Here is a 24613-nt window from a genome sequence, read left to right on the forward strand (position 1 = left end):
TATGGCACAATGGTTAAGAGCATGGGCTCTGGGGCCAGACTGCCTGGCTTTGAATTCTGGCTCCACCATTTACCATCTATCTGACCTGAGGCAAGTTACTTAACTTCTCTGGGTATATAAGAGTATCTTGTATTATAAGGTACTATAAAAATTTAATAAGATAACATACATAAAACAAAGCACAGAGCTGAGTGAACTTTTAACAATCATTACTGATTTTGGAACATTCTTGACAGTCACTGTTGAGACCTTTAGTGGAAAGGAATTCAGTGCCTAAAGGGGGATATGTTAGCTGTCAAAGAGCTCATTAAGCTAAACCAGTGTCACCTTCCCTGGAACTCCTACCAAGGTCTAAGGTCTTCTCTCTGGAACAACTTTCTTTTCCAAAGTGACATTTTTCACATATTGGAAGGCTAGGTTACAGCGGCCTGTTATCTGCTCCCAAGGTTGTAATGACTTGTTCAGCTTGTCCTTGCTAACAAACTCTAAGTTTTAAGACAGTAGGGATTATTTCTAACTTGCTGCTGCTGCTAAGTCACTTCAGTCGTGTCCGACTCTGTGCGACCCCATAAACAGCAGCCCACCAGGCTCCCCCGTCCCTGGGATTCTCCAGGCAAGAACACTGCAGTGGGTTGCCATTTCCTTCTCCAATGCATGAAAGTGAAAAGTGAAAGGGAAGTCTCTCAGTCATGTCCAACTATTCGCGACCCCATGGACTGCAGCCTACCAGGCTCCTCCGTCCATGGGATTTTCCAGGCAAGAGTACTGGAGTGGGGTGCCATTACCTTCTCCAATTTCTAACTTGGTCACTGCCATATTCCCAGCACCAAGGAGGAACTCAATTTTTTTTTCCCCTCAAGAGAATAAACTATTTTCCAGACCATCATCCTTCACTTATGCCTTAGAGGACATGAGTCTCAGATTCCTGGCCATCTTTTGGTTGGCCTCTTCTGCTAAGTCCTCTAGTTTACCAGTGCAATCTCTTAAAACTCAGTGCCCAGATGTAAATTCTTCCGACATCATCTGACCAACAGAGCGGGCCATAAAACCATAAGCTGCATGTTACACTTCTTTAGTATAGCCAAAGACTAAAAGTATCTTCAGTAGCTGAATCTTGTTAGTTTGCTTTTGAGACTACGGGCCATTAAAATTTCTGGAATTTACCATGTGAATTGTTTCCAACTCATGTCTCTCCCTCCAGCCTCTCCTTGAACAAGATTTTCTCCAGCCATGTGCTACCCAGGGGCAAAGCGAACAGATGATGGAGATTCTCAAGCAAAGACAACCTTATTTGAGTATGAGCTTTCAGATGACGACCTACACTGGGATAACTGAGCTGAGAGGCAATGGCAGGCCCCAAAGAAAGAGTCTGCATATAGTTTATATCCCTTGTGGACTGTGCTTGTGTAAATGCAGCCCTTTATTCTGAAAGAGAGAAATCAGTAAATTCAAGGCAAGGTTCCAGCCTAGAGGTGCAGGTTACATGGCAGGTTACCAAGGCAGGAGCTTGTGCTCAGGACATAAGGCAGAAGTCCAGTTCCTTGAACAGAGGCACAAGTAAAGCTTCCACTACAGCAGGATGGCTTTGATTTTTCCTCTGGGCATTCCAGGCAGCAAGAACCACACAGACTCAAAAAGCCAGGGGTGGATGAGGAAGGGATAACAAATGTTACCAGGCACAGCCTGCAGACAGTACTCTGGATTTTAGCTCCCCCTCCAATCTGTTCTGCGGGTGCAGTCACAGTTTTCAGTTCTGACACAAACAGAATAGTGGCTGGAAATGACCTACCTGCCAGAGGAGGAAGTCGCTGAGCCTCACTTCCCCAGAAGTCCGTATCAAGATGTCAGGGTGAGGAGAGTGGTTGGTATAGAGGCACTTATCGAGCAGAGACTCAGAGACATCGCTAAGGTGAGTGAGGAAGAGACAAAGATAAGCACATATCTCCTCTTGAATTACTCTCACGATGAACTTCCTTACATAAAGCTTCCCAGTTTGTAGGACGCCATCAAATACATTACTTCTACCTGGCATGCAGAAGGCCCTCAATAAATGCTTGATAAATTAAAGAATGATTTTAATTTTCACAACTACATAAGATATTTCTATCCTTACTTTTTAGATAAGGAAACTGAAGCTCAGAGAAGATGAAAATTTCACCCAAAGTAATTTAGTTGCAGGCCTAAAATAGATGTACCCATCAGAGCATGTGTTGTCCTTCATGTAAAACATCTTTTTTTAAAAAATGCATACACCACGGACTTCCCGGGTGGTCCAGTGACTAAGACTCCATGCTCTCAATGCAGGGGGCTCAGGTTTAATCCCTGGTCAGGGAACTAGATGCTACATGCCGAAACTAAAGATCCCGCATGCCACACCTAAGACCCAGCATAGCCAAATGTTAGGTTGGAACAAAAGTACTTGCGGTTTTGGACGGTGAATTTTAAATCATTAAAACTAGGATCAACACATTTTTATTAATCAAAATAGGAACCATTACAATCAACATATTTTTGCCAATGAGAAATAAGTTTGTTTATTCCTGTAGCATAAAAATCCGTGCTTCAGGATTCGAAGCATTTTCTGGAAAGCATTTTCTGCCTCCTGCTAGCTGTGGAAGCATTTTCCCTGCAAAAAGTTGTTGAGATGCTTGAACTAGTGGTTAATTGGTTGGCAAGAGGTGAGGTGAATATGGCAGATGAGGCAAAACTTTGTAGCCCAAGTCGTTCAACTTTTGAAGCATTGGTTGTGTGATAGGTGGTCGGGCATGGCTGTGGAGAAGAAATGGGGAAGAAATGGTCTCTTTCTGTGGACCAATGCTGGTTGCAGGAGTTACAGTCATTGGTGCATCCCATCGATTTGCTGAGCATGCTTCTCAGATGTAATGGTTTCACTGGGATTCAGAAAGCTGTAGTGGGCCAGACACCATCGAACAGTGACCAGGACCTTCCTCTGGTGCAGGTCTGCCTTTGGGAAGTACTCTGCCACTTCCTGGTCCAATTACTGAGCTAGTTGTCGCCGGCTGTCATATAAAATCATTTCCCGTTGTATGTCACAATCCGATCAAGAAATGGCTTGTTGCTTCCTGAGCATTCTGTGAGGAGCGTTGGGCCTGAGACGGGTGTGTTTAATCAGTCCCGGTTCTTTCTCACTACTTGAGACTCACCAGGGAGAAATATGAGTGGGCAAGTGGCATCAAAATTGGGACCTACAAATCAAGATTGCTCCCAGGTGGATGAACCTGTGGTTGACCAGCAGCCCAGTGTTGAGCAACCTCAACAAGAGGAACCGCCAGCTGAGATTCAGGATATCACACCTAGAAAGGAGGAAGTACATGGAGAGGATCCAGTGAATCGTGATGAAGAAGAGGAGAAGGATCCCTTTGAAGATTCTGGCCTGGAAGCTGATCTCCAGCAATTGGCTGAGGCAAAGACTGGGGGTGAAGGTGGAGATGGTCCTGATGTCAGGGAGGAGTTTGCATCAAATATAGAGCCTGTTGAAATGCCAGAAGCAGGTGAAGGGCAGCCATTTGCTTGAAAGAAGATAAACTGAAACCATCTATGCTGTTCTTATGTTGTATATTTGACTGTTAAAGCTCTGTCAATAAAGTTTCATTTTCTAATTGCAAAAAAAAAAAAAAAAGAAATGGCTTGTTGTGGTTGGGCAGAATTAAGAGAAGATGGCACTTCAAAACAATAATTGTTTTGATTTTCAGTCAGTATACGAGGCACCCAGTTATCAAGCTTTTTTACCTTTCCAACTTGCTTCAAATGTTGAATTACCATAGAATGGTTGATGTTGGGTTCTTTAGCAACTTCTTGTGTAGTCTGAGGAGGATCAGCTTCGACGACTGTTCTTAACTGGTCGTTGTCAGCTTCCAGTGGCCGGCCACTGAGCACCTCATCTTCAAGGCTCTGCCTCCCTTGTGAGGCGTTCTGCACCACTATTGCACTGTGCATTTGTTGGCAGCTCCTGGGCCAAATGCGCTGTGGGTGTTGCCAGTTGTCTCCGCTACTTTACAACCCATTTTGAACTCAAATAAAAAAACTGCTTGAATTTGCTTTTTGTCTAACATCATTTCTATAGTCTAAAATAAATATAAACAGCAAAAAAAAAAAAAAACCCAGCAATAATGTCATTAGCAAAAAACCATAAAGCTAGAAATGTGCATTAAAATGATGTATAACATAACCATATTTGAGAATATATTCCAATATCAAACAGCAAAGTTCAACAATGCAAAACTGCAATTTTTTTTTTTACTTTTGCACCAACCTAATAAATAATAAATATTTTTTTAAAAATAAAATGGATATACCCTAGGACCTTGCAATTTGATTAAATACTATGCCAATGTTTTTAATACAGATAAACCTAAGTGCACTGATTTGGAAAGATGTCTAAGACGTAACATTAAATGAAAAAAAGGAAGTTTCAGAAAAAAATAGTGTGGAAAACACACACAGAAACCCTCACACCTGTGAATACATATAAACATAGATACATGCAAACAAAATCTAAAAAGGCATACACCATACTATTAACGGTGATTATTTCTGGAAGGTTGGATAAGAAGGAAAGACTATCTTTTTTTACTTTATATACTTTGGCTATGGTTTGAATTTATTATAGATAGAAATTTTAAAACCTTAAATTTAAGTCCTATGGACAGTGAAACACTGCAAAAAATCCACATAGGATATGAAAACCAGCAAAATGATCGGCCCTCTTACATTTGATAAGAGCTACTTTTCCAAGCAGACACTCAGAAAGGAGATGGAATGAAGGAAGAATGGGGACTGGGAGTAATTATCTTAAGTTAAACTGTTCTGTCCAATGAAAGAGGGTATTTGCAAGACTGGTGTCTGGTGGTTCTAGGAATGCTGTTTACCTATCCTACCAAGCACCAAGAGGCAGAATTTAGAATCTCCAAGTGGTAAGAGTTGCATCTCGGGAAGAGGTTAGAAGACAAAATTTCTTGGTGGGAACATTCTTCTGGGAGTGTAGTCAAAAAAAGCAGAAAGGCTTCCCTGGTGGCTCAGGGCTAAAGAATCTGCCTGCCAATGCAGGAGACACAGGTTTGATCCCTGATCTGGGAAGATCCCACATGCCACAGAGCAACTAAGCCCATGTGCCACAACTACTGAGCCTGTGCTCTAGAGCCCCCCGTTCCACAAGAAAAGCCACCACAATGAGCAGCCCACGCATTACAACCAGAGAGCAGCCCCCGCTCTCCAAAACTAATGAAAAGCCTATGCAGCAACAAAGAGCCAAAAACAAATAAATAAAAATTATTTAAAAAAAAAAAAAGGCAGAGCAATCTGGGCTGAGTATTCAGAACAAGGATTTACACTTACTAGTTGTGTGTCTTTCGGTAAGTCCATCTCTCAGTCATCATTTTGCAAACCACAGCTTTATGTTCTATACCATCATTTGAGAAATAATATTCACTTATGTCTGGGCAATAGGAAGGGCTCTGGTTCAGATTCCCTGATAATCTGAGTCTTGGCTGTGCTGGGTCTTCAGTGCTGCTCACGGGCTCTCTTCAGTTGTGGCAAGCGGGGGCCACTCTCTAGTTGTGGTGTGCAGGCGTCTCGCTGCAGAGGCTTCTGGTGTTGCAGAGGATGGGCTCTAGGCCTGTGGGCATCAGCAGCTGAGGCACTTAGGCTCAGTGGTTTTGACACAGGGGCTTAGCTGCCCTGGGGCATGTGGGATCTTCCCCGACCAGGGATCAAACCTGTGTCCTCTGCATTGGCAGGTGGATTCTTAACCACTGGACCACCAGAGAAGCCCCCGAGTCTTGTCTTGACAGCATGATTTTAATTCTCTCATTAAGAATGTGAAACATGGGAACTCCCTGGTGGTCTGAAAGTGAAAGTCGCTCAGTTGTGTCCGACTCTTTGTAATCCCATGGGCTATACAGTCCATGGAATTCTCTAGGCCAGAATACTGGAGTGGGTGACCTTTTCCTTCTCCGGGGGATCTTCCGAACCAGGGATCAAACCCAGGTCTCCCACATTGCAGGAGGATTTTTTACCAACTGAGCCACAAGGAAAGCCCAAGAATACTGGAGTGGGTAGTCGATCCCTTCTCCAGCAGATCTTCCCAACCCAGGAACCGAACCGGGGTCTCCTGCATTGCAAGAGGATTCTTTACCAACTGAGCTATCAGGGAGCCCCCCTGGTGGTCTAGTGGTTAGGACTCAGCCCTTTTACTGCTGTGGGCAGGGTTCAATCCCTGGTTGGGGAACTGAGATTCTACACGCTGTGTGCTGTGGCCAAAATTAAAAAAAAAAAAAAAAAAAAAGGCGAAATCTGTACAATCAACAATTTTTCAGCTCTCTTTGTTTTTGAAATAGGCACATTTGTACTGTTTACTTATAGGTTACTGAGAGGGTCAACTCAAGTGACATACAGATTTGAGTGCACCTTAGGAACTATAAAATGCTACATACATAAGAAGAATAAAGATTATTTCCAGACCGAGCAGCATGCTGGGGGACTTGGGATCCCTACATAAACTCTCCGAATTTCAAATGTGTCTGCAATAAGTTTGTTCTGTCTACTGTATGCAGTGGGCAGAATTAATTTCAAAAAGAAGAGAAATCTAAGGAGGTACAGACAAAAGTGACAAAATGAAAATAGAGTATCTGTGCTTTGGCCAGGAAAAAACTACCAACTATATGGTATTATCTGGCCACATGAAAAATTTTAAGAAATAATTTCCATTAAAGAAAAGTAAAATACCAATTTTTACCTATAAAATTAGAATCAGTTCAGTTCAGTCACTCAGTCGTGTCCAACTCTTTGCGACCCCATGAATCGCAGCAAGCCAGGCCTCTCTGTCCATCACCAACTCCTGGACTTCACTCAGACTCACGTCCATCGAGTCAGTTATGCCATCCAGACATCTCATCCTCTGTCGTCCCCTTCTCCTCTTGCCCCCAATCCCTCCCAGCATCAGAGTCTTTTCCAAGGAGTCAACTCTTTGCATGAGGTGGCCAAAGTACTGGAGTTTCAGCTTTAGCATCATTCCTTCCAAAGAAATCCCAGGGCTGATCTCCTTCAGAATGGACTGGTTGGATCTCCTTGCAGTCCAAGGGACTCTCAAGAGTCTTCTCCAACACCACACTTCAAAAGCATCAATTCTTCGGCGCTCAGCTTTCTTCACAGTCCACCTCTCACATCCATACATGACCACAGGAAAAACCATAGCCTTGACTAGACCTTTGTTGGCAAAGTAATGTCTCTGCTTTTGAATATGCTATCTAGGTTGGTCATAACTTTCCTTCCAAGGAGTAAGCGTCTTTTAATTTCATGGCTGCAATCACCATCTGCAGTGATTTTGGAGCCCCAAAAAATAAAGTCTGACACTGTTTCCACTGTTTCCCCATCTATTTCCCATGAAGTGATGGGACCGGATGCCATGATCTTCGTTTTCTGAATGTTGAGCTTTAAGCCAACTTTTTCACTCTCCACTTTGATTTTCATCAAGAAGCTTTTTAGTTCCTCTTCACTTTCTGCCATAAGGGTGGTGTCATCTGCATATCTGAGGTTATTGATATTTCTCCCAGCAATCTTGATTCCAGCCTGTGCTTCTTCCAGCCCAGCGCTTCTCATGATGTACTCTGCATATAAGTTAAATAAGCAGGGTGACAATATACAGCCTTGACATACTCCTTTTCCTATATGGAACCAGTCTGTTGTTCCATGTCCAGTTCTAACTGTTACTTCCTGACCTGCATACAAATTTCTCAAGAGGCAGGTCAGGTGGTCTGGTATTCCCATCTCTTTCAGAATTTTCCACAGTTGATTGTGATCCACATAGTCAAAGGCTTTGGCATAGTCAATAAAGCAGAAATAGATGTTTTTCTGGAACTCTCTTGCTTTTTCCATGATCCAGAGGATGTTGGCAATTTGATCTCTGGTTCCTCTGCCTTTTCTAAAACCAGCTTGAACATCTGGAAGTTCATGGTTCACATATTGCTGAAGCCTGGCTTGGAGAATTTTGAGCATTACTTTATTAGTGTGTGAGATGAGTGCAATTGTGGGGTAGTTTGAGCATTCTTTGGCATTGCCTTTCTTTGGGATTGCAATGAAAACTGACCTTTTCCAGTCTTGTGGCCACTGCTGAGTTTTCCAAATTTGCTGGCATATTGAGGGCAGCATTTTCACAGCATCATCTTTCAGGATTTTAAATAGCTCCACTGGAATGCCATCACCTCCACTAGCTTTGTTTGTAGTGATGCTTTCTAAGGCCCACTTGACTTCCCATTCCAGGATGTCTGGCTCTAGGTGAGTGATCACACCATTGTGATTATCTGGGTCGTGAAGATCTTTTTTGTACAGTTCTTCTGTGTATTCTTGCCACCTCTTCTTAATATCTTCTGCTTCTGTTAGGTCCATACCATTTCTGTCCTTTATGGAGCCCATCTTTGCATGAAATGTTCCCTTGGTATCTCTAATTTTCTTGAAGAGATCTCTAGTCTTTCCCATTCTGTTGTTTTCCTCTATTTCTTTGCATTGATCCCTGAGGAAGGCTTTCTTATCTCTTCTTGCTATTCTTTGGAACTCTGCATTCAGATGTTTATATCTTTCCTTTTCTCCTTTGCTTTTCGTGTCTCTTCTTTTCATAGCTATTTGTAAGGCCTTCTCAGACAGCCATTTTGCTTTTTTGCATTTCTTTTCCATGGGGATGGTCTTGATCCCTGTCTCCTATACAAAGTCACGAACCTCAGTCCATAGTTCATCAGGCACTCTATCTATCAGATCTAGTCCCTTAAATCTATTTCTCACTTCCACTGTATAATCATAAGAGATTTGATTTAGGTCATACCTGAATGGTCTAGCGGTTTTCCCTACTTTCTTCAATTTAAGTCTGAATTTGGTAATAAGGAGTTCATGATCTGAGCCACAGTCAGCTCCTGGTCTTGTTTTTGTTGACTGTATAGAGCTTCTCCATCTTTGGCTGCAAAAAATATAATCAATCTGATTTCGATGTTGACCATCTGGTGATGTCTATGTGTAGAGTCTTCTCTTGTGTTGTTGGAAGAGGGTGTTTGCTATGACCAGTGCATTTTCTTGGCAAAACTCTAGTTTACATTAAATAAAAAATCTTGGCAAAAATAAGGTGAAACAGACACATCCAGATCCAGATCCTAAGGAAACAATCCAAAATGCAGATAAGAATTAAGGCCGTAGATTTCACTGTAGCCCTATTTGTAATGATGATAAATTAGAAATAGCTTATAGAACCAACAGCAAAGTGATTAAGTGATTTAAGTGAAATTAAAGCAAGATATATTCTGTAGCCATTAAAAATTATGATATGAAGAATTATTAAGAAGACTTCCCTGATGGTCCAGTGGTTAAGAATCCACCTTCCAATACAGGGGATGAGGGTTCAATCCGTGGTCAGGGAACTAAGATCCCACATGCCTCACGGCTACTGAGGTCGTGAGCCACAACTACTGAACCTGTGTACCACAGGGAAAGATCCCACATGCTGCAACTAAGACCTGTTACAGCCAAAAATAAATAAACAAATAAAGGGAAGAATTATTAAAAACATGGGACATGGACGAGTGCTCATATTACAAATAAGCAACAAAGCATGATTAAGGTTGTAAGTTGTTCACAGTGCAATTTCTTCTATTGAAAATATTTATGTCATTATTGGATTAGTGTTTTAAAAAGATGACTCTGGCTGAACTCCCAACCATAGCTGATTACCACTTCTGTCAGCATCAGCTCTGTGCCTTGCACATCACATCCCTTACTGTGGTACATGGCACCATGGATTACGTATTAGTGTACACACACCAGACTGTGAACTGCTTGAGGGCAAGCCCTTATCCTGTTCTTCTAGCAGAGGACTTTGCCAGGACAGAGGAAGATTTGTTCGAATAAATCAATCAATGAGCCACTGAAAACAGATCTCAGAAATAAATATTCACTAGTTTTCCAAATATAAATACATCTAAAACGTATTTGACTATGTACCTTTTTAAACAACCTAGAATTCAAACACAAGTAGCTTGCTAGAAAAGATAGTTAAACACACACACATACATAAGCACACAAGAAGACTCAGAAGGAAATACTTCAAATCAAAACTTTACCTGGCAGCTTCCCTGGTGGCTCAGGGGCAGGCAATCTGCCTACCAGTGCAGGAGACCCAGGTTCGATCACTGGGTCGAGAAGATTCCACATGTCTCAGAGCACCTAAGCTGGTGCGCTACAACTCGGTGCTCTCTAACTACCGGGCCTGTGCTGTAGAGCCCGGGAACCATAACTAGTGAAGCCCAAGAGCTCGTCTCCGCTACGAGAGAAGCCGCTGCAATGAGAAGCCCACACACCACAACTAGAGAAAAGCCCAAGCAGCAACAAAGACCCAGCACTGCCAGAAAAATAAACCCGTTACCAGGACTGTTGCTGAGGGTCGAATCCTGAGAGATTTAATTTTTCATCTTTATACAGCTTGCAAATTTTCTCTAATGATTACCTCTGACTTTTATAAAAGTATGCATATATTGCGGGGAGGTTGTATTCTTTTTAAAAGAAGTATTTCTATTTAGGATAATGGAAAACTTCTGGAAATAGTTGTGATGATTACACAACACTGTGACTGGGCTTTATGCCACTGAATTATAGTAAAAATGGTTAAAACAGTAAAATCTACGTTATGCATGTCTTATCACAAAAAAAAGTAAAACATCTTCTGGAAGGATATTGGTACAAATATTCCACAAGATAATGGCTCCTCCCTAGTAAACTACTTATTTCAGGATATGGCCAACCTAAAATAAAATCAATTAAAAACCTATAATGGAGATATGACATCAGCTTTGGGAAGGGAGGCCTGGCAACAGTGAGTATCAACAAGACAGTGAATGGCCCGTAAGGGAGAGTAAGCACGTGTCACTGTTCCCAGGACCATCTTGGAAACACAGACCCTTTTCTAGAAGGTACAAACTCAGAAATGCGCCCTGTGATAACACCATAGTGCACTTCTCTAGCATTCAGTTTATAAAGAAGGTGGTGAAGAACACAGGCTACGGAAGCAGATGCCACTGAGGTGGAGTCCAGGCTGTCCCACTTAGTTTATGTGACTTTAGGTTAGGCAGGGCAACTAACCCTTTTTTTTTTTTTTTTAATTTTTCGGTTGTGCCACCTGGCATGCGGAATCTTAATTCCCCCATCAGGGATTGAGCCCACACCCGCTGCAGTGGAAGCACAGCTGTAACCACTGGACTGCCAGGGAAGTCCCAACTAATCTTCTTAAACCTTAGTTTTGGGCTTCCCAGATGGCACAGTGGTAAAGAATGCCAATCAGGAGACGCAGGACACATGGGTTTGATCCCTATGTCGGGAAGATCTCCTGGAGAAGGGAATGGCAACCCACCCAGTATTCTTGCCTAGGAAATCCCATGGACAGAGGAGCCTGGAAGGCTACAGTCCATGGGGTTGCAAAGAGTCAGACATGACTGAGCATGCACGCACCCATGCACATAGCCAGTCTTAGGGCTTCCCTGGGGGCTCAGTGGTAAAGAATCCCGTTGTCAAAATGCAGGAAACACAGGGTCAGTCCCTGAGTCAGGAAGATCCCCTGGAGAAGGGAATGGCAACCCACTCCAGTATTCTTGCCTAGGAAATCCCATGGACAGAGGAGCCTGGAAGGCTACAGTCCATGGGGTTGCAAAGGGTTGGACACAACTTAGTGACTAAACAACATGAGTGGTCTTATAAAGTGGGACAAATAATAGTCACTACCTTATATGAAAATCAGATGAGACTATGCATGATAAACTCAGTCTCGTGCCTGCCACATAAGATCTGATAACTATTAGATATTAATTTTTATTTTTATACTTTATTATTGCTTATTTCAACCTTCCTATAAGGCAGTCGGTATACCACAGTGAAAGACAGCACAGGCTCTGGAGCCAGGCTGGAAATCCTAGTCAACTTTGTGAACTTGGTTATTTAACCCCATGCTGTGCTGTGCTTAGTCGCTCAGTCATGTCTGACTCTTTGCAACCCCATGGACTGTGTAGCCCGCCAGGCTCCTCTGTTCATGGGGATTCATCAGGCAAGAATTCTGGAGTGGGTTACCATGCCCTTCTCCAGGGAATCTTCCCAACCCAGGGTTCAAACCCAGGCCTCCTGCACTGCAGTTACATTCTTTACCAACTAAGCCACCAAAAAAGCCCCATTTAACCTCATGCTGCTGCTAAGTCGCTTCAGTCGTGTCTAACTCTGTGCGACCCCATAGACGGCAGACCACCAGGCTCCCCTGTCCCTGGGATTCTCCAGGCAAGAACACTGGAGTGGATTGCCATTTCCTTCTCCAATGCATGAAAGTGAAAAGTGAAAGTGAAGTCGGTCAGTTGTGTCCGACTCTTAGCGACCTCATGGACTGCAGCCCACCAGGCTCCTCTGTCCATGGGATTTTCCAGGCAAGAGTACTGGAGTGGGGTGCCATTGCCTTCTCCGATTTAACCTCATAGTGAGGTTCAATTTATAAAAACAGTATTTACCTCAAAGCGTCTATCTAAGGATTAAATGAAGTATATACATGGACTACTTATCAAGTGCTGGCTGCAAAGAAAATGCTTAGTAAACACTAGCAATTATTATTAACACTATTGTTTTAAGGGGAAGATAGAGGCCGGCAGAGTGTTAAGACCTGTTCCAGAAGAGTTTATTAACTATCATTTATGCTCAACCTAATTCCTTCTTCTGTAATTTGATACTCAAAAAACAATCTATTAATATGGCTGCTAGAAAAAATATATATACCCTGGAAGACAGGAAAATGAGGAGCTGGATAGTGGTAATGAGAGAACAGAAAAATTCCAGTTATGAGAAGAGTAGAGCCTGGCTGTAGTGAACTCACTGACTCCCTGTTATAAATATGGATTTGCCTAAAACTGAAGAACGTAAAGAGCACTGCCTCAGGCCCTGATCAGCCCAATCTGAGCTGAACATCAAGCTTCCTGAACTGGTGGTTTGAGAGACAGCCTCCTTACCCAAGTAACCTGCCCAGCCCACACCATGTCTGCATGACTAACCCACACAGGCAAGTTACTAAACCATGCAGGGTAGAAAAAATGGATATGAGAAAATTTGCTAGGCAAAAAGCAAGAAGTCAGTGGCTATGCAATGTGGGAGGAACATAAATCATCCTGCACTAGGAGGAGAGATCAGAGCTCTAGTCCCAGGCATGAAGGATGTTAAATCTGCTTGCTAAATAGCTTCTTTTCTTTTTAGCACAAATATTTGTAAATGCATAAAATGTTAACTGTAAAGCACTAAGAATATAATGAACAACTATAGAATCATCCAAGAATCAGAAAATTACCAGTAACTTGCATCTACTTATATATCCCTCATCTACTTATATCTCATCTTCCTGCCCAGCCCCACACTGCCAACTTAGCCTGTATCTTCATTTTTTTCCCACTAATAGCTAATTTTCAATCCACATATTAACTGACCTCTGTACACTGTTTGATACTGTTGCTCCCACCCCACCTGCGCTGATGAACACCTTCTTTACTTGCTTTCTATAATACTGGCAGTGCTTTTGTTTCAACCTTTCTGGTTGTTCATTCTCTTTTCCCCTTAAGGCTTCTTTTCCTCTACCCAGCCAGTTTTCTCAAAACTCCATCCTAGGCCTTCTCTTCTTCTCACTCTAGAATCTCCTCAGATTCCTTAGGCCCTCTCTTTGCATCAGTTACCATACTGTTACCCCAGTCCCCACCCCTCCTCTCTACTGTAGACCTGACATCTATGCTCAACAACTACAGGATATCCTAGACCAAACTCCTGACCTTCTTCCTCAAACTGCATCCTCTCAGGGTTCTCAGCACAGTGAAGGGCACCACTGTCCTCTGTTGCATAAGTCAAAGTCACCCGTAACACCCACCTGGAGTCACCCACCAAGTTTCCCAGCGTCAGCCCACCAAGTCTTCTCAGTTTGATCTGCTGCATTACTCTTGATTCACTCTGGGCTATTCCACCATCACCACCATAATTTAAGCTCCCTTCCAAGTACTCTCTGCTTGAATTTTTCCCAACAGTATTTGTGCAACTCACAAGCTCCTCACACGACTGCCTCTTTCCCCAGCTATTACTTATCCACCCACCCCCCTGGGAGGTCACTTATCACTCATTTCCTTTGGAGAGCCTTCCATACTAGGTCCATTCCTCTTAAGTATAAATTCTTATTGAACCACGCACCAATGCCTTTATCACGCTTAGCATCAATATAGTTTTATGCTGACTTGTATGACCTTGATAATGTTTGTTTCCCTTGCCAGAGCTCCATGAAAACAGGAAATACATGTTTTTTATTCTTACCACTATATCCTCTATATATAGCAATTTGCCTGGCCTTTTGTAGGCACTTAAAAAATATCTGTTTAACGAATGAATGATTGATTGAATGAATAAAATTATGTAGCACAGAAAGATCATTCAGCTATTGGGGAGAAGAGGGATTCATAAAATAGCCTTAAAAACTATCTCTTTTTCTTCTTATATACTTTCATTCTCATTGAGAAACTTCATTTTAATTTAGTTTCCCAGGAAAATAAAATTATATCCAAGAGGCGAGTCAGAAAAACTCCTGGGTCCCAAGACCCCATATGTCAGGACAAAACCTCTGGAATCAAGACAGTTTTTGATAGAAGTCCCAGCTCTGGCACTTGTTAGCAGAATGACCTTGGGAAAGTCATTTCAGTGTGAGCTCAGTTTTCTCATCTATAAAATGGAGAAAAGACTCAAAGCTCTTACACTTAAGAATATTAATTTAATAAAATACAAAGCATAATGTATTACCTGGGTTTTGTTTTTTTTTTTGCTACTTTATTTTACTATTGCTGTTGTTAGTTTACTAATATTATTACCAAAGGTTATACTCATAATAGAGACTGAACAGACAGATGGCTTCCAAAGTCTCTCCCGGCTCTAAATATCCCACCACATTGTTAATGATGAAGAACTTTCTTTTTGAAAAATACCTGAATCTTGTATGAACTGTAACATGACAGGTCTGAAGGACAATACCCCCCAAAAGCTGCATTCCTGAAAAATCATTCCTAGAAAAACTCTGCCAGAGCACCAGGAGGGCATCATGTTTATTGCATGCCACAGTGTTCCTATCCTGCTATGCCATTTTTCTGGAAGTTCTTGGTATGTGGTGAACACAGAGAAATTCTAAAGCAGGCTATAAGAAGTCATTCTGAAACTCTAAGTGAGGGGAATCACCCTCACCTGAATCTTTCCACATACATTCCTGCTCTGACTTCTGACCCACGCACATGACTTAGGAGGGACTGTATGGTTCAGTGCATGCCTGCTTTCCCTATCAGTCACCATGCTGAACGACTGTGGGTACCTGGGATCCAGCAGGCCTTGTTCCACTCCCCAGGCCATCTCTCTTACAGCATTGCTGATTTCATGACGGGATGTGTAAGCAAAACAGACGTTCAGGAAACACCTGAGAAGGGAAGAACAGAATAATTTACCGAGAGGGACAGGGAGTAAGAAGCAGAGTCCCTGATTACAGAGCACCCCCTCTGTGGTAGAACACACATCAAAGGTTAACCATGGTTACCTCTGAAAGGCGAGATTATTAGTTTTTTGAGTTTTCCTATTTTCCTTGGGGAAAAAAACATTAGTTTTGTAGTAAGAATAATACTAACTGATCCTTATTATTCACTTAATCTTCTTGCCTTCTGCTAGCACCTGGCTTTCCGAGGATGTGAATTCATTGTGATTATTAGAACAAGTAGAGAAGAGCAGGAAGGAAATCTGATGTGAAACAAATCCACTGCCAAATATACATTACATTGCAAAGCCAACATAATGAGGTTTGGATGATTAAACTCTGTTCCCAATGCATCGGCATGCCCTCCCCAGGGCATCCCATCTACTGGTCAAAGCAGTGGGACAGAAAGAGAATTTCTTGAGGGATCTGTCTTCAGAGACAGGGATAATGCTTGATACATTCCTACCCCATCCTCTGTCAATTAAAAAATACACACAAACACAAACATATATATTTAAATATGTATATATATACATTAAATGTATGTAAACAGGTACACACATATATATACATGCACAAATATATGTATATATTTATACGCTTAAATATGTATGTGTGTGTATATATATGTGCATATATATAGGAGGGGGCAAGGCCCATGAGGGATGAAGATAAGAAACTGCACGTGTGAACATACACACATGTAACAGGTACTGCAGAAACATCTCCATCTGCCCTATAGCTGAAGGAGGAAGCTTCTAAGCATCCGAAACCAAGTCCTTGTTGCCTCTTGTACCAAATGCAGGCCAAGAAAGGCCCAGGAGGTCTCCCCAAAGTTAGAGGGAGTCAAAGATTGATACAGGCCCCTAAGGGAAAATCTGAAAACTTACTTGTTGTAGTTCTTGGTGGTCTGCACAGCCTGTGCGACCAGCTCCTGGAGATCCAAGGGCAACAAATGCAGATCACCCAGGACCCGGATACATACCCCATGCTTCTGCAGTTTCTCCCTAATCAGGGGGGAAAGGAGGCAGGTTTGGGAGTTGGGACAGAGCACCTGCTGAGCTGGAGAGAGCAAAGTGCTTAGATAATACTCAGTTACCAGCGTGAGTGCTTTCCTGTGTGTCAGGCACCATTCTACATTATTTCACTGCATGCCTTCAATGTCTGTGAAAGGAGTTTAGTACATTCCCTGTTCTCCAGCGGGAAACTGAAGCTCACACAGAATAGGCTGAGGCTCAGATAGGGATTACCCAAAGTCAAAACAACCATCAAGAGCCGTGTCAGGACTGAAACCTAGGTCTGTCTGATTTGAGAACCCAAACTTCTTTAACACATATTACACTGCCTCACGTGTCCCTGTTGGCAAGCTGCATCACATGGATTCTCTGCTATCTGTCCCATTCTGACAGGCAAACAAACTCAAGGGCAGGAGTTGTATTACTAGTTACTTTTGTTAACTTCTCGTGAAATATAAGTATAGCAACATCTAACATTAATTATATGTTTGTTAATTGCCAGACATTGGTCTGCGCTTCCCTGATAGCTCAGTTGGTAAAGAATCCGCCTGCAATGCAGGAGACCCTGGTTTGATTCCTGGGCTGGGAAGATCCACTAGAGAAGGGATAGGCTACCCACTCCAGGACTCTTGGGCTTCCCTTGTGGCTCAGCTGGTAAAGAATCCATCTGCAATGTGGAAACCTTGGTTCGATCCGTGGGTTGGGAAGATCCCTTGGAGAAGGGAAAGGCTACCCACTCCAGTGTTCTGGCCTGGAGAATTCAGGACTATACAGTCCATGGGGTCACAAAGAGTCGGACACCACTGAGCAACTTTCATTTTCACTTTTTCAGACATTGGTCTAAGTGTTTTACATGCATTCCATTTTTACATCTACCTTTGAGGCAGACACCATTATCATTCCCCTTTTACAGATGAAGAAACTGAGGCCCAGGGAGGTTAATTCATTCAAGATCAGGCAGCTGGTGAGTAGAAAGTCAGATACTGAATTAAGGCAGTCTGGTTCTAGGGCCTTTTTAATCACGACATTACACTGCCTCTATATAGTAACTCCCAAATGGCAGAGTGAGCATGAGCTCACTGTTTCCTAGTCAGCTTCTTGAACTTGGGAATGCTAAAGAGAAACAGAATGACTAATGTTTGGAAAACAGGAGCTCCGTAACAAGAAGTATACTGTGGGGTGAGGGTATCTGGCAGGTTCTGGAGAACCCTGATCCAGAGTTGAAGGCTGCACCCACAGCCTTTCCACACTGCAACCCTCAACCACATTTCTTCCAAGAGTGAAGCAAGATCTAATCACCTAGTTTTGAGAACCCACTTGAGTACTAGTAGACAAATGTATACTCAAAATCAAGGCAATATTTGAATAAGAACACCTAGATTTGGGAATTCCTTAGCAGTCCAGTTTTTAGGACTCTGCACTTCCACTGCAGGGGGCACAGGTTCAATCCCTGGTCAGGGAACTAAGATCCAGCGTGCCCTGGGATGCGGCCAAAAAAGAGAAAGAATACCTAGATTCAAGCCCTAGTGCTACTGCTTACTATCTGACCTAGCATAACTGCTTAGCCTCGCTGAGCCTCTTACCTTGTAAACTGGGGGTGCTAACCATCTCTGCCTTACTGGGAAAGTGCACATGACCCGAAGGAGGGCTACAGGGAAGGAGCTGTGAAAGTGCTGGCAAGGAGCCAGGAGACCTGGGTTCCCAGCCTGGCTCTGCCACTGGTTTGCTGTGTGACCATGGGCAAGCCTTTCTCTTCTTTCCACCAGGGTTAGTTTCCCAACTGATGAAACCAAACTAGACCAGTGGTTTTCCAAACTTCTTTTAGCCAAACAACTCTTTCTTTGAATCAAATCTGAAACAGATGCCCAATATGTAAAAGATAAAGACAAAGCGGCACTGCATACCCTGTCCCCTCTGGGCCCTTGCACGCCCGCCCTCACAACACTGGGGTTCTGTGGCACACTACAGGAAAACCACTGCTGAGGCTTCTTATTGCTCTGTCCAGGACTTCACAACCTAAGACCATGTCCTCTACTACTGACTGATTAGAACAATCTCAGGAGCACCTTTTAAGAACTCTAAGATTACCTCCTGTCTCTTGGAGTGCAGTATAATAGACAACAGCTTAGCTCCAGAGTCAGAAAGATTCTGTCTGTTTTGGCTCTGTCTGTCTGATAGCTGCACAACCCAAGATACACACCTAAACTTCTCTGGTTTTTACTTTCTTCCTCTCTACAACTGGGATAATAATACCTTTCTCACAGGATAATGTGAATATTAAACGAGAATGCACATTAGGCTCAGGGCCTGACACACAGTATAAGCACTTTAAAAAGGCAAAATTAGTGTGAAATACAGAAGAATCTGAACACCTGAAACGTATCCCCATTACCTCCGTCCCCAGTCCCTTGGGTGTGACTTCTGAGCCACAAAGGAGGCAGTAATCTCTGTGGCCCAGAGTTTCACCATCTTAACATGGACAGAGAAGCCTGGCTACTCTCCCCTCACCCAGACCCACACAGGGACAGAAATGACAGAACTGTCCTAGGCCCAGCTCTGCTAGAGCTCTAAGTATTCTGTTCTCTCCTCTTCCTGGTCCTGGAGTGAGGAGGAGCTGGGCAGAAAATGGTCGTAATGAAGACTTTGGGGCAGTCCGGGCTGGAGAGAGTTCCACATTTTGGAGCAAATAATTTCCACCAAACTTCCTCTTCATCCCATTCTGGCTTTGCTCCCTGAGTTAAGGCTTAAACATAATGACAGATAAGACTAGTACTGACTCATCCCCATAAAGGCCTTTTGTGCATCATCCAGTTCCTTCCAAGGGAATATACAGGGAAGTATAGTTGCTTTTTAGGGATGACTGCACCACAGAAAATGACTTTTTCAAAGTTTCTCTCACTCTACTCCCCTGGTCACAGCTTACTGGTCCCAGGATAGAAATCCAATCTAAGGTGGGCTGCTTAGAACTAGAACCAACTAGGGTTTTAGTTCATTCTGGGCTGTGCTCTTGAAGCAGACAAAGCTGGTCTGTGGAGCCAAAGAAGTAAATGTCCAAGGAGGCATTTAGAATCCATTATCTAACGGATTCCAATCCCTGACTTCAGTTCTACCTGAGGCTGGTTGTACTTGTCCTTGAATTCTATGAAATACCTCCATACCCTCAAATAAATGATTCCTTTGAAAAAAGAGAAAAACTAGCTTGTCATACTTGCCACTGAAGAGGTCTTATTAACAGCAGAAAGATTTAGAGTTCCTTAACTAGCCCCAGAAAAGAGAGCTGAAGGTTAGGATAAGGCTGGAGGTGGTGGAAGGACGCACGCTCCCCTCTGACAGCATCTTACTGTTCTTCCATCAGGCGGCTAAACTTCTCCCGGGCCAGATCCATTAGCCCGTCTACTTCACTCTTGGAGCGTTTGAAGTTCTCGATGCTGAACGCATAGACCGTCACCTCCAGGATGCCCAAGTTCAAACACCAACGCAGAGTCTGAGGGGGAGAAGGCAAGGAGCTAGGATCCAGGAAGAGCAGGAAGGGAAACGGGGCATGCCTCAGCCCCATCTCAGTGCTGGAAGTGGGAGACAGACTTTCTTCCTTCCCACTCTGGGTAGAACTAGGATAATACCAGAATAGTGAACCAAACAAGCAGAAAGCCACCAATTGAGAGACTGAAAAATGCGAACTTAATGAGTATTATTACGCTGATGCTACTGTGGTTTACTGGAAAGAACTCTTCACTGAGAGAGTAAAGTTCTAGGTCCTAGCCCCTGACTCCATCATGCACTAGCTATGTGACTGCAGGCATATCATTTAACCTCTCAGGGCCTAAATCTCCTTATCTGTGAAACGGCATCACAATCCATCCCTCAACAGGTGGCTAAAGGTACATAAGAACACAGGTGCCCATAGCATCATTATTCCAGAAGACTGAGAGGCTGATGAGTTACAAGAAAACACGCAACAACTGCACAAGTGTGTAGCATTTAAGTCTCCAAAGTGTTTCCACATACATTTTTTCATTTGATTCTTCAAGCAACCCTTTGAGAAAGGCATTATTGTTTTCATGCCTACTTTACAGATAGTAAAACTGAGCCTGGGAAAGTGAAGAAATGTATCAAAAGTCCACAGCTCTACTGTACGAATCCATTATGTGAGGTTCTAGAACAGCAAACATTCATCACACTGAGTGACAGAAATCAGAACAGTGGGTGCCTGTAGAGAGGAAGAGGAGGTAGCATAGGCTTTCACTGGGGTGGGGGGGGCACAAAGGAACCTTCTAGAAAGATGGAAATGTTCTATATCTTGATAGGGGTGTGGAATAGACAGACAAGTGCAATTGTCAAAACCCCAAATTTGTGCATTTCCCTGTATGAAATTACATCTCAATGAAAAGAGAAGTAAAACTCAAATTTAAACTCAGTCTTCTGGTACTTCTCTAACCCAGTGCCACTAAAGGTGGAGAACAAACTGGAGCTGAGAACAGCAGTGCTGAAACAGGGAGCCTAGAGGTTAAAGGCAAGGGATAGAAGACATCCAAACAGAACTGAAGAAATAAAGCTGAAGAACCACCTTTCTAATTCGCTATCAGATACACAAACACATTAACTGCCAATAGGCTTGGGCCCTGAAGACCTTACCAGGCAGCGAACTTAGTGGGTACATCCGGGTTGGAGCCCACCATTGACCTCAGTCAGTAAAGACGCTAATAACAACTTCAATTTTTGAGCACTTCCTTTACGCCAGCATGTGCCACATGCTTTTCATTGAACCATATTATTTAATCCTTATGTTATTTCCCCATACTGTAGATGGAGGAACTGAGGCAAAGGGAAGCTATGTAACTTAAAGCAGGTCACAGAGCCAGGAAGTGGCAGAGCAGGGGTGCCGATGAATTCTAAGTGACCACAGAGCTTAAGCTCCTAAGCACTAGGGCAAAACCGCCTCTAGTCATAAAAGAGAAACTTCAGGTCAACAGACCTGAAGACTCCACAATGTTGGAGAGAACTCCACAACCACTCATTCAAGGCAAAAAGTATCACTGTGCTGGCTGTGTTCTTGTGCCAGGAAGCTGAGATCCATGGGCTAGAGTTTCACAAAGATCAACACAGTCCATTGTTATCGTTAAATTTAATGTTTCCCAATTTGCAATAGGCATTAAAACCATAAAATGCCGATGACCTCTGTTGGAGTCATGTCCTTGTTTGTCTGGTCCTTTTCCTAGTTTAAGCACTTAAAGGCCCGTGTCCTGAAAAACACCTCAATCTCAGGATGGGTAGTTACCCCTTACTTTTGCTCTGGAAATGTCACGTCTAAGAATTTATTCTAAACTAGTGCCATTTATCAAAGTGAAAAGTGAAAGTGTTAGTTGCTCAGTTGTATCCAACTGTTTGTGATCCAATGGACTGTAGCCCGCCAGGCTCCTCTGTCCATGGGATTTTCCAGGCAAGAATACTGGAGTGGGTAGCCATTCCCTTCTCCGGTGGATCTTCCTGATCCAGGTATCGAACCCAAGTCTCCTGAATCGCAAGGGGATTCTTTACTGTCAAAACCACCAGGGAAGCCCAGTACCATTTATAATGTCCAATAACAGTGGAGCAGCTGAACAAACCATGTCAGATCCTCAGGATAAAATGTTCCACAGTCATCAAAACATACAGGTAGAAAGGCTATACATGAACCTAGAAAAATGCTTGCCCAAATGTCAAGAAAAAACAAGGTTATCAAAGCTATAGATAAAATACAGACCAATGGAACAAGATAGAAAGTCCAGAGATAAGCCCACACACCTATGGGCACCGTGTCTTTGACAAAGAAGGCAAAAATATACAATGGGGAAAAGACCAGTCTCTTCAATAATTGGTGGTGGGAGAACTGGACAACTACATGTAAAAGGATAAACTCAAAATGGACTAAAGACCTAAATGTAAGACCAGAAACTATAAAACTCCTAGGGAAAAACATAAGCAGAACACTGTATGATATAAATCATAGCAAGATCCTCTATAACCCACCTCTTAGAATAATGGAAATACAAACAAAAATAAACAAGTGGGACCTAATTAAACTTAAAAGCTTTTGCACAGCAAAGGAAACTATAAACAAGGTGAAACGACAACCCTCAGGAGGAAATAATAGCAAATGAAACTGACAAAGGATTAATTTCCAAAATATACAAGCAGCTCATACAACTCAATAGCAGAAAAACAATCAACCCAATCAAAAAGTGGGTAAAAGACCTACCCAGACATTTCTCCAAAGACATCCAGATGGCTAATAAACACATCAAAATATGCTCAACATCATTATTAGAAAAATGCAAGTCAAAACTACAATGAGATATCACCTCGCATCAGTAAGAATGCTGCTAAGTCACTTCAGTCGTGTCCGACTCTGTGTGACCCCACAGACAGCAGCCCACTAGGCTCCTCTGTCCCTGGGATTCTCCAGGCAAGAACACTGGAGTGGGTTGCCATTTCCTTCTCCAATGCGTGAAAGTAAAAAGTGAAAGTGAAGTCGCTCAGTCATGCCCAACTCTTAGTGACCCCATGGACTGCAGCCTACCAGGCTCCTCCGTCCATGGGATTTTCCAGGCAAGAGTACTGGAGTGGGTTGCCATTGCCTTCTCCCCAGTAAGAATGGCTATCATCAAAAAAATCTACAAACAACAAGCGCTGGAAAGGGTGTGGAGAAAACGGAACCCTCTTGTACTGTTGGTTGGAATGTAAATTGATATAGCCACTATGGAAGACAGTATGGAGACTCCTTAAAAAACTAGGAATAAAACTATCATGGGCTTCCCTGGTAGCTCAGCTGGTAAAGAATCCACCTGCAATGCAAGAGACCCTGGTTCTATTCCTGGGTGGGGAAGATCCCCTGGAGAAGGGATAGTCTACCCACTCTAGTATTCTTGGGCTTCCTTGGTGGCTCAGCTGGTAAAGAATCTGTCTGCAATGCAGGAGATCTGGGTTTGATCCCTGGTTGAGAAGATCAGCTGGAGAAGGGAACAACTACCCACTCCAGTATGTCCAGGAAGACAGTATGGAGATATCACACAACCCAGTAATATCATTATTAGGCATATACCCTGAGGAAACCATAACTGAAAAAGACACATGTACACCAGTGTTTACTGTAGCACTATTTACAGTAGCTAGGACATGGAAGCAACCAAGATGTCCATAGACAAACAAATGGATAAAGAAGCTGTGGTATATACACACAATGGAATATTACTCAGCCATAAAAAGGAACACATTTGCGTCAATTCTAATTAGGTAGATGAACCTACAGCATATTATATAGAGTGAAGAAAGTCAGAAAAACAAATATAAATACATATTAAAACATATATATGGAACCTAGAAAAATGTATTGATGAACCTATTTGCAGGGCAGCGATGGAGAAGCAGACATAGAGAACAGACATGGGTGGGGGGTTGGAGAAGGAAAGGGTGGGATGAATGGAAAGAGTAGCATGAAACATATACACTACCATATGTAAAACAGATAACCAATGAAAATGTGCTGTATGACTGACTCAGGGAACCCAAACCCCCTATAACAACGTAGAGGGGTGGGAAAGGGTGGGAGGTGGGAGGGAGGTTCAAGAGGAGGGGACATATGCATACCTATAGCTAATTCATGTTGATATACGGCAGAAACCGACACAGTATTCCTGAAACTCCAATACTTTGGCCACCTGATGCAAAGAACTGACTCATCTGAAAAGACCCTGATGCTGGGCAAGATTGAAGGCGAGAGGAGAAGGGGACGACAGAAGATGAGATGGTTGGATGGCATCACCAACTCAATGGACGTGGGTTCAGTAAGCTCTGGGAGTCCGTGATGGACAGGGAGGCCTGGCATGCTGCAGTCCATAGGGTCACAAAGAGTTGGACACAACTGAACGACTGAACTGAACTGAAAAATAAACAATTTTTTTCAAAAGCATAGATATAATTTTACGGATGTTAAGTCATGTCAAACATACTATAAGGACTGGGATGAGGCACAGAAAAATATAAACTGTTGATTAAAGTGGTAAGAGGA

The 24613-nt window shown here is 43.0% G+C and overlaps 1 protein-coding gene across 6 annotated transcripts in view; it reads right to left on the minus strand.

Moving 5' to 3' along the window:
• The window catches only part of DHDDS (dehydrodolichyl diphosphate synthase subunit), a 38614-nt gene that overhangs the window by 11003 nt on the left and 2998 nt on the right, over positions 1 to 24613 (minus strand). For 4 of the 6 annotated variants that reach the window (XM_005203182.5, XM_005203180.5, XM_005203181.5 and 1 more), the window contains exons 4-7: positions 19911 to 20053; positions 16444 to 16560; positions 15401 to 15502; positions 1790 to 1904 (exon numbers count right to left, since the gene is read on the minus strand). In XM_005203182.5, the coding sequence (XP_005203239.1) occupies positions 1790 to 1904; positions 15401 to 15502; positions 16444 to 16560; positions 19911 to 20053 (477 nt within the window). The remainder of the gene's footprint in view (positions 1 to 1789; positions 1905 to 15400; positions 15503 to 16443; positions 16561 to 19910; positions 20054 to 24613) is intronic. The other 2 variants (XM_010802575.4, XM_010802574.4) reach the window with 1 other exon arrangement.

The sequence above is a fragment of the Bos taurus genome, chromosome 2, assembly GCF_002263795.3.
Source record: "Bos taurus isolate L1 Dominette 01449 registration number 42190680 breed Hereford chromosome 2, ARS-UCD2.0, whole genome shotgun sequence".
NCBI lineage: Eukaryota > Metazoa > Chordata > Mammalia > Artiodactyla > Bovidae > Bos > Bos taurus.